The sequence below is a fragment of the Henckelia pumila genome, chromosome 4 (genome assembly GCF_033568475.1).
Source record: "Henckelia pumila isolate YLH828 chromosome 4, ASM3356847v2, whole genome shotgun sequence".
In the NCBI taxonomy this organism is placed as follows: Eukaryota; Viridiplantae; Streptophyta; class Magnoliopsida; order Lamiales; family Gesneriaceae; genus Henckelia; species Henckelia pumila.
Window position 1 is genome coordinate 70,855,988 of NC_133123.1, and position 15,040 is coordinate 70,871,027.

At 39.0% G+C, this 15,040-nt stretch overlaps 3 protein-coding genes across 3 annotated transcripts; all 3 read right to left on the bottom strand.

The window, feature by feature from the left end:
* Window positions 1–2,527: 2,527 nt before the first annotated feature.
* LOC140861186 (uncharacterized) lies at window positions 2,528–5,824 on the bottom strand. Its single transcript, XM_073264196.1, has 4 exons — window positions 5,675–5,824; window positions 3,167–5,551; window positions 2,646–3,092; window positions 2,528–2,551 (listed from the first exon to the last, which is right to left on the bottom strand). Exons 1-4 carry the CDS (start codon window positions 5,822–5,824, stop codon window positions 2,528–2,530), a joined length of 3,006 nt encoding a protein of 1,001 aa, XP_073120297.1.
* Window positions 5,825–5,830: 6 nt separating this feature from the next.
* Window positions 5,831–6,592, bottom strand: LOC140861188 (uncharacterized). The gene has a single exon (XM_073264197.1). The coding sequence runs from the start codon at window positions 6,590–6,592 to the stop codon at window positions 5,831–5,833; it is 762 nt and encodes a 253-aa protein (XP_073120298.1).
* Window positions 6,593–9,263: 2,671 nt separating this feature from the next.
* Window positions 9,264–14,538, bottom strand: LOC140863388 (phototropic-responsive NPH3 family protein NPY2). The gene is made up of 5 exons (XM_073266782.1): window positions 14,125–14,538; window positions 12,550–12,738; window positions 11,699–11,768; window positions 10,418–11,596; window positions 9,264–10,052 (listed from the first exon to the last, which is right to left on the bottom strand). The coding sequence occupies exons 2-5, from the start codon at window positions 12,609–12,611 to the stop codon at window positions 9,483–9,485; spliced, it is 1,881 nt and encodes a 626-aa protein (XP_073122883.1). The 5' UTR covers window positions 12,612–12,738; window positions 14,125–14,538; the 3' UTR covers window positions 9,264–9,482.
* Window positions 14,539–15,040: the final 502 nt, after the last annotated feature.

The window sequence follows — 15,040 nt, forward strand, 5'->3', positions numbered from 1 at the left end:
GCTATTTTTAGCCAAAATTTGTCTCTTTATTGACTTTTATTAATTTTTAAAATTAGCCTATTTAATAATTTCGAGATTTGGAGTTATCTTATCAGATTATTATTATTATGATTAGAGTTTTAATTATATTTTCTTTGATATATTATCTATATTAATTAGTTAATATTTATTATAAAAATTAATTTAAAAACCTAAACCTACCCCAAACCCCACCACCCACTACAAATTATTTAGCCGACACTCATCTCCCTCCTTCACGCCTCCATCTTCTTTTTCAGCAGAAAACAAGCCACCATAGTCGATCAACTTTTATTTGAGGATTTATTTGGTCGTTCGTCGTCCCGGAGTCCCGTAAACGCATCATCCGTTCGTCAATAATTTAAAGGCATGTCTAAAACTTTTCTTTGGCCACCATATGAGCTATTATTCATGCATGATTGTTCTTGTTCAGAAATTTCATAAGTATTTCGAATTTATGCAAACTTTTGATGTTTGATGCATGTATATGAGAATTCATGATCATAACTCATGTTTTTGCCTAGCATGGTTTGGTCCAGGGCTAAGGGCTTGGTCAAGGGGTGTCCTAGGGTCCCTAGGGTCGATTAGTGTGGTCGGTTTGAGGCTGGAGGGGTCCAAGTCGAAGCCTTCCATTTCTGTTGCACAGCTCGCGCAGATTAGGGTCCTGAGGAAGAAGACTTCGTTCTCCTTCCTCAGGCCATTATTTTGGGTGAGGTTTGTTGGGTTTGAAAGCTTAGGATGTTGGCTAAGATTGAGGACTGGTTTTGTGGCCTTTGGTGGTCTGAGTCATCGGCACGAAGCAAAACGCTGGGACTGCTCCGGCTGCGTGCGAGCTGAGGAAGGGCCAACTTGCAGGGCTTCGTTCTCTGTCTCTAGGCAATGGTTTGGGCTGGTTCTTGTCGTGAAAGAACCGCCTGGGAGTTGGCTTGTTGAGGGTGGTGGTGCTCCGGCCATTTGTGGTCGGAGTTGGCCGGCCGAATGCCGGAATAGGGGGCTGCTCGCACGGCCGAAGGTAAGGAGAGGAGGGGGAATCGGGTTGGGGGTTCTGGGTGGTTCCGGGTCGGGTCAGGGTAGTGGGTCGGGTCAGTAGGGTCTAGGGTCGGGTCAGGTAGGTTCGGGTCCGGGCTAGGTGGGCCGGGCTCGAGTATTTTAATTTTAAAATGTTTAATGCTTTAATTGGATTTTTGGGCCATTTAATTAGAAATAAAATTATTTGGGCTTCCAAATAATTTTATTTGGGCTTTTTAAATTTATTTTAAGTTAACCCAATAATTTTATGGGCCCGTGGGCCCATCGGAATTTTTGGGCTAGTCAGTGATTTTATTGGGCCAGTCTAGGAATTTTTATGAATTAATTAGTTATTGGGCCTAAATATTTTTATTTAAGCCCAATAACATTTAAGTATTTTATTTTAGTAAAAATTATATTTTTTAAAAGTAGTTATTTAATTATGGGCTTTAAGTTAGTTAACAGGCTTTAAGTCAGTTAAGGGGTTTAGTAGAGAGACCAGCAGTCGGGACCAATCCATGAAAATAAACTAAGTCCGGAATATATATTTAATTATTTTTATGCATGAAGTCTATTTTAAGTAAAAGTATATTTATTATTAAAATTAATTAAATATATATTACGGACATATTTTAAGTGCATGCATACATGAAATATTTTATGATGTGTTTATGATTAAGAATTGAGCATGAAAAATATTTTTATAAAAATTGAAGTGATGTGACAGCATAGAAGTGGTTTTACCACTGACACAGAGGTAGTTCTACTACCGGCATAGAAGTGGTTTTACCACTGGCACAGAGGTAGTTTACTACCAGCATAGAGGTGGATTATTCCACCGCCACGTACGATGGTTCTTTAGACTGATCAGTCGGCACAGTTATTAGTCACATTCATGGATATGACCATACTCAGTTTTTATGTTTATGACATGCTCAATTATGTTATGTATGATGAAGAAAGTTATGTTATGTATAAGATTTATGATTCAGCATTTATGTTATGAAAAATGTTTCCATGCATGCTCATATACATGTATATGTATTAGTATTTACGTGATGCATTATTTTAACCCTTGTTATAAAGGATTAGACATGTTGAGCCTCTAGGCTCACTACGCTTATATGGTGCAGGTGAGTATGATGTAGCTCCTACCGGTGGCGAGGACGTATGAGTGAGCATGGCAGTGGCCCCGTGACCGTCTCGCTAGAATTTTATTTATGCATGAGTTATTTATTCAGGATATTTTTATGTTTTCAGTGGTTATGATTACTTATTGATTTTTCATGGTTTTTAGTAGACATAAGTTATAAATTTTCACCATAGACATTATTTTATCTATTGCATGACTCGAGATTTTATCAAATAACTGTTTATTATTTTATTAAGCGAGTTATGATTTGAAATATTATTTTTAATATTTATACATATATGTATGGGCGTATATGTATATAGTAGATAAAAAAAAAAAGTTTTTCCGCATTTAGTAGTACTAGGCGTTTCACATAATGAGCTTCCTTGGGGCCTAAACACTTGAGAAGAGGTCCGGTAAATGACCTCTTATAAAGAACTCCCTCCATCATCACAAAGCGGAGACTCCTTTGTTTCAACCGATATGCCTTCTTCGGATCCTTTGGTAACTCACCCTTTTCCATGTAATCCAAGAGCTCCTTTCTCCAGTCACTCTCTTCCTGAGCTAATGGTGCGAGCTCAGTAGAGGGTGTCAATTCCACTTGCACGACAACTTCCCTGGTCTTCCAGTTATGAAGTGAGCTAGCCATCTTGGCGAGATAATCTGCTTTTTCATTGCCCTCCCTCGGAATTTGTTCAAACAATACCTCATCAAAGAAACCCTTAGCTTCCTCTATCGCCCTCATATATTCCTTCAGCTTTTCATTTTTGACTTCATACGTTCCATTCACCTGCTGGGCTACTAACTGTGAATCAGAGTAGAGGTGCACCCTAGCTGCCCCAGCTTGCTTAGCTGCTCGGAGGCCAATCAACACAGCCTCATACTCTGCTTCGTTATTAGAAGCTCGAAAATCCAACCTAACTGCCAATCTGATCTATCTCCATGAGGGGAGATCAAAAACACCCCCACCCCACATCCTTCACTATTAGAAGAGCCGTCAACGTATACTTTCCACAAATCCTCTGCTTCCATATGTCTCGTTTCGGCAAGGAAATCAACTAACGCCTGGGCCTTAACGGCCATCCTTGGTGCATACTGGATATCATACTCACTGAGCTCCGTAGTCCACTTTACCAACCTTCCCGAAATATCAACTCGAGTTAATATCCTCCCAATATGGCTGTTGGTTAGCACCACAATAGGATGTGATAGAAAGTAAGGCCTGAGCTTCCTTGCTGTCATAACCAAGGCTAATGCTAACTTTTCCACCTCTGAATACCGAAGTTCTGCACCCTTAAGAGCATGTGAGAAGAAATAGATAGGGTGTTGAGCTGTTCTCTCCTGCCGAATAAGTACTGAGCTAACGGCCCCTTCCAAAGCTGATAAGTAGATGTACAATGGTTCACCAGGAATTGTCTTAGCCAACACAGGGAGCTCAGCTAAGTAACTCTTTAAGTCATCAAATGCCTTCCCGCATTCATCATCCCATTCAAACTTCTTGGCTTTGCGAAGCACCTTGAAGAAAGGTAAGCTTCTATGGGCTGATCTTGATATAAATCGAGACAAGGCTGCAATCCTTCCTGCCAACCTTTGGACTTCTTGCAAGTTACGGGGAGCAGACATGGATTGGATAGCCTGCACCTTCTCAGGATTGGCCTCTATGCCCCTATCAGTAACCATATACCCCAAAAACTTACCTCCCCTGACTCCGAATACACACTTCTCCGGATTAAGCTTCACCTGATAAGCCCTCAAAGTCGAGAAAGTCTCCTCTAGGTCGGCCAGCAACCCCACATCATCCTGAGACTTTACCAGAATATCATCTACATAAACTTCCACATTTCTGCCAATTTGGGAGGCAAACACTCTGTCCATGAGTCTTTGATAAGTGGCCCCTGCATTCTTCAAACCAAAAGGCATCACTCTGTAACAAAAAGTTCCATGAGAGGTGGTGAAACTTACTTTATCCTGATCTTCCTCCTCCAGAGGAATTTGATGATACCCCTGATATGCATCCATGAAGCATAAGTACTGATGACCTGCCGTTGAATCAACCAATTGATCAATTCGAGGCAGAGGATAGCAATCCTTGGGGCAGGCCTTATTTAGGTCCCTGAAATCAACACACATCCTCCACTTGCCTGAACTTTTAGGGACAAGGACCACATTGGATAACCAGGTAGGGAATTGCACTTTCCTAATGTGTCCTGCCTTAAGAAGTTCCTCTACCTCTTTTTTAATGACCTTATCCTTGTCTGGACCAAAATGTCTCTTCTTCTGTTTTATCGGTCTTACTCCCGCAAGAATATTTAATCGATGAATCATAATTTCTGCACTGACCCCTGTGAGCTCCGATACAGACCAAGCAAAAAAATCTTTGTTCTTCCTTAAGCAACCAACCAAATTTTGCTTCACTGATGGGCTCAGATCAGCAGCTAATTTGACAATTTGAGCTCCCGGGATTAATTCCACCTTCTCATGACCTTCTTCAGACATCAGAAGCACCTTTTGTCCGTACACCTTCGATGCTCGACCTATTGAAACCATTCCTACCTCCCTCTTCTTCTTCTTTGAATCAATCCTTACCTCATTCACATAGCATAACCGAGCTGCTTTCTGATCACCCCGAACAACCCCCACTTCTCTTCCACTTGGGAACTTCAACTTCTGATGATAGGTGGATGCCACGGCTCGGAAATCACTCAGGGCAGGGCGCCCCAATATTCCATTGAAAGAGGATGGTGCCTCCACCACGGTGAAGCAAGCCATTTTGATTACTCTCTGCTCTCCACTCCCAAGGGACAAGGGGAGCACTATCTGTCCCAATGGTTGCAGAGCATGGCCCGTGAACCCATACAACTCTGTGGTGATTGGATCCAATTCAAATCCTTCCAATTTCATTTGATCCAGAGTTTCTTTAAAGATAATGTTTACTGAACTCCCAGTATCCACAAAGATACGAGCCACGTCATAATTGGCTATGGTCAAGGTGACCAATAGGGGATCATTATGAGGTAACACCACATCCTTTAAATCTTCCCTTCCGAAATTGATGTTCGGGTCAGTGGGACAGCTGAGCTGAGAACTTACCTCAAAATTTTCCAACCTACGCCCGTGAGCTTTGCGAGCCCTTCCCGAATCTCCATCCGTACTACCACCGAAGATCATATGGATAACACCCCGATCGGGATGATTTGCAATCTGCTGCACCCTATCTCCTCGACCGTTTGGAGGAGCTCTTCCCTGATGATCACCTTGATTCTCTCTATCTTCATTCCTTTGATTCCTCCATTGGGGAGCTCGGCCTTGGCGAGGAGGATTTGCTCTTCGAGTCAGCTCAGCTCTGATTCGAGGGTCATCATACATGATCCTTTGAACCTCCTCACCTAACCTCTAACAATCATTGGTGATATGCCCATACTCCTGATGAAAATCGCAAAACTTGTCAGATGGCGGTAACCGCGGGCCTTTCTCAGCATTGCGGGGCCTCACAAGTGCTCGTCTATCCTTACATACTTGCATTGCCTTCTCTAGGCTCACCGATAGGGGTACATAGGGGTAGGATCCTTTGGTCCTATTCATCTCTTCTGCCCCCCTCTTCCTTCCTCCTTCTGTCTTTCCCTCGGCCTTTGCTCCCACCTTGGTACTAGGTTTACTCCCAGACATTCCTTCCTATCTCCTCTGCCTCTGTGCATCTTCCAAATTCACGTACTTTTCAGCTCTACTAAGGAGCTCATCATAAGTCAAAGGAGGCTTCTTGACTAAGGATCTGAAAAACTCCCCTCCTCTCAACCCTTGAGTGAAAGAGTTGACCAAGGTGTCAGCAGTGGCAGCAGGTACTTCCAGAGCTGCTGTATTGAAGCGCTGAACATACTCCCGCAACGATTCCACCTCAGATTGCTTCATATTGAACAAACTGAGAGAAGTCTTCAAATATTTCTTGCTACTCGCATACTGGTGTAGAAAAGCTGAGCTGAAGTCATTGAAACTCTGAATACTACCAGGCTGTAAAAGGTTGAACCATTGCTGGGCTGACCTTACCAAAGTAGTGAGGAAGACCCGACATTTAATTGCATCTGAATATCTATGCAACAAGGCTGCATTCTCAAATCTCCCCAAGTGTTCCTCTGGATCTGAGCTCCCGTCATACTCCCCTAAAGTAGGCTGCTTAAAATTTGCAGGGAGTTCCTCATCTAAAATAGCCCGAGCAAAAGGACTTTCCCTTTGTATAGGCCCAGGCCGACCTCCCACTTGCCGACCTAGTCTCCTAATCTCTTCCCACACCGCATCCATTGGGTTTGGCTGACCCACGGGAGGAGGTGGTGGATTGTGACCCATGGCCGCTTGCACCGTTTGAGTGATGAACTGGCTGAGCTGATCTATAGTCATATCTGCCACATTTCCTCTTCCCCTTCCTCTTCCTCTTCCTGCCATATCAACGTCTTAGCTCGATTTTCCCACAGACGGCGCCAATAGGCGCCAATTGATATACCTCAATAAAGTTATCTCCTTGGACGAGCTGAAAAAACTCCTCCAAATAAGAGATGAACTGCTGCTGACCTGAAACCACTAACAAGAATGTTAAGGGGGGCCGGAAGGTGTTCCGGCGTATCCCCTCCGACGCTCAAGTCAGATGCTAGGATAACGAAAATATAGAGAGTGGTGTGTGCCCGCGAGTGAAGAATTAGGATCCAAATAATGAAAATGAACCTGGTATTTATAGGAGAGAGCTCCGGATTTAACGCCTACCTTCCTTATCAAGAATCCGCGAATCCCGGGATCACAATCCCGAATATTTAGGCTGAGATCTCGCCCGAATCTTGTCTGGGGTCATATGGAAAAGGGATGAATGGTCTATTGTTGAACCCCTGAACTCAACCCGAGCACTGATCCTAACATCTTAGCTAGCTCATCGAGGTTGTCCAACCCCTCTACCGAGCTAACTTCCTACTGCCATCGGGGCTGAGATGAATTCCAGAGCTCCCAACCTAAGATGGAGATGATGGTGGAGGAGTTTGAAGGAGGTCCTGAGCTCCCGAGCTGAGCTCCCGAGCCGAACTGGATGATGGTGTGGACGAGCTTGACTGAGCTCCCGAGATCCCGAGCTGGGTGATGGTGGTGGAGGAGCTTGACGGATCTCCCGAGCCGACCTCCTGGACCATCCTGTCTATCTAAGGATTGATCTTTATCTTAGGGTCATCTTTGAGCTGAGGTGATTTCCTCCTCGGGGTATCAGAGCTCGTTTGGATTTTGTAGAGATTTTTTAAAATAAGTGCTTTTAAAAACTACAATTTTTTGCTTTTAAAAAAGCTCTAATTTTGACTTAAAAAAGTGCTTATTTAAGCACTTTTTTGGTCAACCAAACACCTTGTTAACTGAAAAGCACTTAAAAAGTGCTTTTTTGGCCTGGCTTTTGAAACCAAACGGGGCCATATTCTACAAAAGTCTAGGGATATTCAACATGAAATTTTATAGAGTTTTAAAAAGTCATGTGGTATTCAAACTTGACTTTTTAAAACTCTATAAAACTCTATAGGTATATAAAATGTCAATAAATCTCAATTGGCTTATATTAAATTCTTTAGTACACATTTTTAAACATTAGGTACAACTATGAAATGTAAAAAATTATTAACCACTCATGCCAAATATTTGTAGAGATTTTTAATTATAAAAAATCATTATTAATTTCTCCAAACATAAAAAAACAGATATATCTCTAATTATTAAAATTATATAAAAACATAAAAATAAAATCATGAAAACAAATAAAATAATAAACTTTCGTTAATTACTATTATTTTATCTAATCTAAAATCTGTAAGTTAATTGCTATTATTTTATCTAATCTGTACGTTAATTGATATTATTAATAATCTACGTTAATTGCTATTACGTTAACAAAACTCTTCTCTATTTACGTTAGCAATTATACTACGTATAGTAATAATAGCAATTATATTAACTTCTATATTTTTGTCTTACATTTTTTATAATTTATTTTAAATTATATTATTTATCGATTTTTTAAGTCGATTAAATGCTAATAATTTGTAATAAAAGGGTATTACTTCACCGAATAATCGTGTTGTTATGTATTAACAATGTTAATATAATTTGTATTGTTTCGTAAACATATCTCGATTATTATAATTTAAAATAAACATATTATTATAGATAGATTTATTATTTTCGTCAATACATTATAATTTTAAAAAGTTTGTACTTGTTTGTACATATTTGACTATGTCTATTTTCAACACCGTTCAAATTATAAAATCTATAGAATTCCATTAAAAAAATGTACATGAAAGTCTGTCAAAAAAGTCTGCAGGAATCCATAGAATTCTTTTTACAATTCTGTGACATTTTATAAAAGTTAATAAAAATCTATCAACTTCACAAAAGTCTGTCATTTTTAAAAGTCACTGAAAGTCATTAAAAGTCTGGATTAAATACGCCCCACTAAATCTCTATTTAAGTTATGTATATATTTTCTAGTGGTTTCAAGTTTTGGTCGAAGATATTATTAGGAAAAAATAATAATTATACAAGGATCGGAATATTATTTCACATAACATTTAAAAATTTTGGGCTACATTATTACAAGCATTTGTAAGTAGTAACCTTTTTTTTTCTTTTTAAAAAATGACAGTTATTCTACCCTTAAATGAGAGCAACACGAATGCAAATACTAAAAAATTAGTTCATCTAAAACAACAAGAACTAATCGCATCCACATACGTATTACGTGTGTTGCTAAAATATGAATATTATTATTGTTGCTATATTATATTTTTATTCTTTGATAATATAGTAAAATAGTAATAATATTTAAATAATAATTATTTTTTAAAAAGAAAACCTTGTATTAATAAGTCAAAACAAAATGTCTTTAATTATTATCGTTGTGATTAATTGTTTGGTTCTTTTATCGAGTGATATTTCACCCCTAACCACAACTCATCCGTTGTTTTTCAACACCAATCCGTCCAGACATCCACTTACTTTCAACCCTAGTATAATTTTGATTTAAAAAATAATAATTGAAATATGTAAACTATATAATATAAATACGATAATTTAATAAATTTAAGGCAAACCATTATCGGAACTATAATTTCACATTTGGTCCTACACGTGACATGTGCATACATGAATAGATGACGAAAAAAAGACTTGAATTTAAAAACAGACATTTAGCATAACTTGAGAATATGTGACTATGTAGCATGCTAATTAAATGATGTCCTTGAAATGTGAGAAATAAAAAAACCATACAAAAGACCACAAAAATCAAATCTTCTACGTACTTCCCCATATTCTAAGATACAGAATGCCTCCCTTTCCTCGTCGGTGTAAACTTCGCATCGTCGTGATTATTCGAGTTGAGGCTCTCCGACGAATCTGAGCCGCTGTTTTCCGTTGCGCCACCCTTCCCGGACCAAATTTTCGACAGTATTTTCTTCGAAATAAGCAGTCCTTTCACCTTACTAACACCAGCCCTGTCACTGTTGCTGATCCTATTTTCTGCAATGTTTCTGTCATTTACAACTCCGTTCCCCATTCTTAAAGCAGCCAGCTCTCCTCTTAAGGCTCGGAGTTCTTCTGCTGAGGCGACACCGTCCCAATCTTCATCGTTATTGGTATTAGCCGATCTTGAGCTCCCGTAAGAGCCACAGTTGAGGTCTTTGATGGCTTTTGGGAGATCAGGAGTGGTGCTGCCCGATGAAGCAGCGGCTCGAACTTGCTCGAAAAAGAGGACTTGTACGACCACGCGCAGAGGGAGTCTCTCGTTTTGAACTGCATGCATGCACGCATCTGCCGTGAGTCGTTTGCAGTCCATGAGCCGGCATATTCGCTTCCGATCACTTTTGGTGATGCCTGGATGCTCCTGCAAGAAAATCAATTGATAAACACCAAGAAAAAAAAAATGAGAACAGAAAAGCATTCAGGATGGCAGTTGTTTTGACTTAATGTTGGAGGAAGATAAGAATTCTACGAACTTTAATTATTAGTTCATATTAACTCAAGCCATACTTAAATGTTTTCAAACCAAATTTAAGACTTCAACTAGTTCGACATTCAATCTTCAAATCTAGCTTTGATTTGGCTGATTGAGCTCGAATATGACGAGTCATTTTTTGTTCCTTTCGATTTGTTCATAATCTTGTTATGGGTAATGATAAAATACTATCCGTTGATAGGTGGCATTGTCTCAAGAATAACTTTGTTCACAGTAAAAAGGAGAGATTTTACCTTGAGATATGTATCAATGGCACGATACAGACCGTCGTGTGCTGACCGTGGGAAACTAGAGACCATTTCTGCCATGCTAATGAACATTGGCATAGGTAGATTTGGGTCCTTTGCAATCTCAGCCAGGTAGCCGTCGACTAGCTTTGCCACCATGAGTTTTGATGCTTCAGATAAGATTCCTGGCTTTCTAATCTCCTGAATTTCATCGCCATTTTCCATTTCAGTTTCAGTATTCCGATCTTGTGCAATAAATTCTTCTAGTATTTTCTTGACAATTGAAACGTCATAGATCGTTGATTCCCTTTCATGGGCTCGTATCAATATATCATTAACCGAAGCCTCCTCCAATTGCTGCCCGATTCTTTTTACAAGCTCCATGTTCACAGTTTCTCCTGAGTCAACCGAGATGGCCGCTTTCAATAGCTTCAGCAAGAAACTACATGACACAGTACCTTTTTCACCGGGCAAGAGCCAAACAATCGTATCCAATATGGAGCGTAACTTAGAGACATCATTTTGTTGAATTATACCCTTTCCGTTGGCAGGAAACTTCCGATAAGCATATGCTTTTAAAGCTTCTCCAATTACTTCGTTCGATACTATTCCTTTATTTTTTATTCCGACAATCACCCGTTTGAATAAATCTATTTCGAGTTCGCATAAGTCTTCGACCCACCAATCATCAGGTACCATTCTGGTTCTAACACCATTTGAGGCTAAACCGTCCCCATTTTCCTCAGGATTCTTTTTCTGGTTATTATACGTGTACGAAAAGTCCACCTTGGAAACATCAAGTGATGCCTTTGAAGCAACCGCATCTATGCAATGGCTCGTTAACTTCAATTCCTCCGAAAACGGAAGTAGTGATTTCGTGGTTTGAAGTACGATAATCGAGTCCTTCCAGCTTCGAAAGATGCTAGATGTAAGAAAAATATCGACCTTGTATATGAGGTTACCTTTGTCTATGGTCTCATGCATTTCGAGAAACTCGGCTGCACATCGTGCTGCAACAATGTTGTAAGCATTTAGAGTAACAGTCATTCCATAACAGAACTTGGCACATATTTCAAAAGCACTCGATCCACCCGGAATATCGTGTATGTGCACTTCGTCTCCATTTCCTTCACTGGCTGATGAAACTAACTTCTGTAAGCGTGCACTTTTTGAGACGAGGGGGAACTGCAGAATCAAATTTAGAAGCAAGCTAAAGTTGATATTGACATAGGGTTTTGGATTAATCTACAGAAAATGGATGTTAAAGAAATTGTAAGACAGCCATACCTTGTGTAAATAGAATTTCACATCACCTACATGAACAACAATATCTGTAGCCAACTCCGTAGCCACATATCTGAGGATAAAAATTGTGTCTCAATTTTGGGCAGCAAATACATGAGGGGATCAGATCTCGTTGATTTGTTCACGAGAAACAAAACGATCAGTGCATATAAACTATCAGAACATATAAACTAAGGTGGATCGTTAACAGAAATATTGACATGCCAGGACTGGTAACTTTCCCAACTGACCAATGAAGAAGAGCAATGTTTCAATATAAAACCAATATTAAAAGAGATCAAATTTTCTAGTACAGCGTCATGAAACACTAATCTGGCCAGGATGTATAGGAGTAGAATCATTAGTCCGTAAGGATTCTCTTTGGAAACATTACTTTGACTGAAAATAATGACTTCATCTAGTGGAAAACCATATAGACAAACTCAAGGAAATTTAAAATCGTGCTGACAGCAGGGGGGATGAACCAATCAGTAAGGGACGAATGCCCTCTCAACTGATCAAAATGTTAATTTCTATACATAATTTCTCTAATTTTTCAAGCATTGTCCCCCCAAAATGCCTAGCATCGCCTCCCTCTCTCTGCCTTTCCCCCCACCCGCATTCTTGGATCTACAACTAGTAGAGACCATCTCCTTGTTGAAGGGAAACAATAACTAAATAATGCAGTACCCATGCGGGGGATACAAAGGTGTGTCTATCTGAAACCATAAAGAAAAGGACATTAAACAACAAATTTATAGAAAATTAGGCAAGAAGTTGAAGTAAATCAATACAGACTCAGTAAAAACAATTGCAAACATTGATCAGTTTAAAAATGGTTTAACAAAAATCACCTTATGCCATTCCCATCAGTCTGAAAAGAATCAGGTTTCGATCCAAGCTTCATAAACTTCATCCTTCCAACTCAAAGAGTTGTCTCTCTTCAAAAATATGCTCCAACTTCACTCATCTGAACACTGCAGATTCACTACCCTGAATCAACCTTCGATCGTCTCTATTGTCTCAAATCAAGAAACTTTGTCCTGGATACAGCAAAAAAGGCAAAGAGGTCTAAGTGTGGAACCAAATGCCTGAAAATTTAACAGCCAATCTCTTGAACTTCAGGAGGAAAGTAATGGGATCTCAAAGTAGTGGAAATCTTCTACGTGTGCCTAGTTCGACCGAATCTTGACAGCAACCAATAGAAAGATCAACTTGCAGAGAAAGAATATAATATGGGGATTACGCAGATTTCTTTTGAGGTTTTAAAGAAATAGTTCACTGGATGGGAAGAGAGCCTAAGAAGAGGTTGTTTCCTTGGTTGGTGGCAAAGTCCATGGACTCCGGGCTTATCTAGTCAGCCATGGAGACATTGCCAACAAGTTTTTGTACTAAATTATTCTTCAGTTTAGGGATCTGCTACCATCTCCAGGCAGACTCAAGAATTTAATTTATGGGGTCGATTTTGTGCATTTCGGGGGGAGTAGAATTTGCATTATTTTCCCCTGAAAAACTTGCAAATAAAAATCGAATTTCTCTGTACAACTGTCCCCTGCTTGTTCACCGCTGAATCTACTCCACCACCTCCTCTAACTTTTTTTTATCTTTCTTTCTCACTCTCCCATCTTTCTTTATTCTGCATTATCTATTTCTTTATTCGTATTCTTTTGCGCTGAACATGTTACCTAAAGATTCATTACACCACAAAAAAGGACCCCATTACCCTCAAAAGTTTCAAGTTCGAAACTTTTTACAAAGAAATCATTAGTACATAATAATATTCAATGTGTTTGCAGCTTGTGATTGAAAAGAACATAAAAGAAAAACATCGCCTCGGTATCAGCCCAAATAAACCACCAAAATAATAGACAACGAGAATCTCTCCTAATAGTTTGGCCAAGTCTAAGAGTAAAAGAGAAGATCGCACAATACACATGTTCCTCAAATGCAATACTTACAGTACAAAGCTCATTAAAGAACACTCAAACAAAGAGACCAACAAAATCTGAGGAACAGAAAAGGAATCATTTCATGAAAGAACCACTAGCAATCTGTGGACTGATTAAAATAAGAACACTGGCCCATTTGCATACATGTGCTGCACAAACCATGTAAAAGCAAAGCAATTAAAATGGGAAAAAAATTGAAATTTCCACTCGAGATCTTACAACCTCTTGCAGAAACACAAGAAACCCACCTCAAAATACAACATACCAACTCAAAAAAATGTGGGAATAATATAAAAAAAATCCCTACAGAATCACGCAATACTTGCTCAAACTACAACAACGACAAAAAAAAATTACACAAGCCCCGCATGCATATTCACAAACTATAAGCAGAGGGAGGATTAACTCACGCCAACAAATAGAGAGAAATAAAAAAGGAAACACTCGCTCAAATTCCAACATCTCATGCTGTGCTCTCACCTGTTTAGCTCGAACAAGCAATACCACTTTTTTCTTCCAAGAATTTTCCTTTTTGCCTTTTCCTCACCAAAAACTGGGATTGAAGTAAAAAAAAAAAAAAACTTTGAAAGATGCAATCTTTCAAACAAGAACTAGCGGAATTATAATTAAAATTTGTTCCCCCTTTCTTTTTCTCGAAGGTATTTTGGGTGGAGATATAACAACAAAGTGGGGCACAACCCTTTTTCTGTGATTTCGCGTACTTAGAAATGAAAATAGTTGTTTCAGATGATTGATTTCAAGACAAGAAATTTGCTACGTGAAGCACGCCTCGCTGACACGCAGCTTTCTTGCTCCCTCCCCCCAGCCCCTCTTTAAAGTTGAGTGAGGAGTAATGAATTGATCCGTTACGCTTACCTCCCTCTCTCTTTTAATGAACTGTGAAACTTTGCAAAAGCAACTATGCTGAAAATGAAAGCTTATCGCCAAATAAATGAACACGATTTCGGACGTAAACCAATCCGAACTTGTGATTTTTGTTATTATGAATAAGTTTGAGACTAATCTTTTGTCACTTTTTCTCATCTTTGAAAAAAAGAAAACGTATTTTTTTAAAATAAATAAAAATATTACTCTTTCAGTTGAGGAATAAATTGAATGAATCCGTCTCATAAATATATACTAACTATGTACGTACATTGTGTGTGAAAATATAATGTATAGAAAATAGAAAATAAATGGTGGTGGGAAAAGTGGAGAGAACATGGGCTTAAAATGAGAAGTTGTATTTAAATTGAGTTATGTAAATTCACATATTATCATTCAATTATTTTTAGAGAAAATTGTTTTTTTTGGTTCGGTATGTTTGTTACTTTGCGATTTCGGTCCTCTATATTTTCAGATTTCAGTTTTAGTTCGCTATTTTTATTTTTTGGCA

What these genes read in the sequence shown, in the direction of transcription:
- LOC140863388 (XM_073266782.1), bottom strand. Translation starts at nt 12,611, where the DNA reads ATGAAGTTTATGAAGCTTGGATCGAAACCTGATTCTTTTCAGACTGAT. An exon ending in ACTGATGGGAATGGCATAAG is followed by an intron (nt 11,769 to 12,549) that starts GTGATTTTTGTT and finishes TTTTATCCTCAG; the next exon opens with ATATGTGGCTACGGAGTTGG. An exon ending in CCATTGATACATATCTCAAG is followed by an intron (nt 10,053 to 10,417) that starts GTAAAATCTCTC and finishes ATTTTCTTGCAG; the next exon opens with GAGCATCCAGGCATCACCAA.
- LOC140861188 (XM_073264197.1), bottom strand. Translation starts at nt 6,592, where the DNA reads ATGGCAGGAAGAGGAAGAGGAAGGGGAAGAGGAAATGTGGCAGATATG.
- LOC140861186 (XM_073264196.1), bottom strand. Translation starts at nt 5,824, where the DNA reads ATGTCTGGGAGTAAACCTAGTACCAAGGTGGGAGCAAAGGCCGAGGGA. An exon ending in AAGCAGAGGATTTGTGGAAA is followed by an intron (nt 3,093 to 3,166) that starts GTATACGTTGAC and finishes TCATGGAGATAG; the next exon opens with ATCAGATTGGCAGTTAGGTT. An exon ending in TACCAAAGGATCCGAAGAAG is followed by an intron (nt 2,552 to 2,645) that starts GCATATCGGTTG and finishes TCAAGTGTTTAG; the next exon opens with GCCCCAAGGAAGCTCATTAT.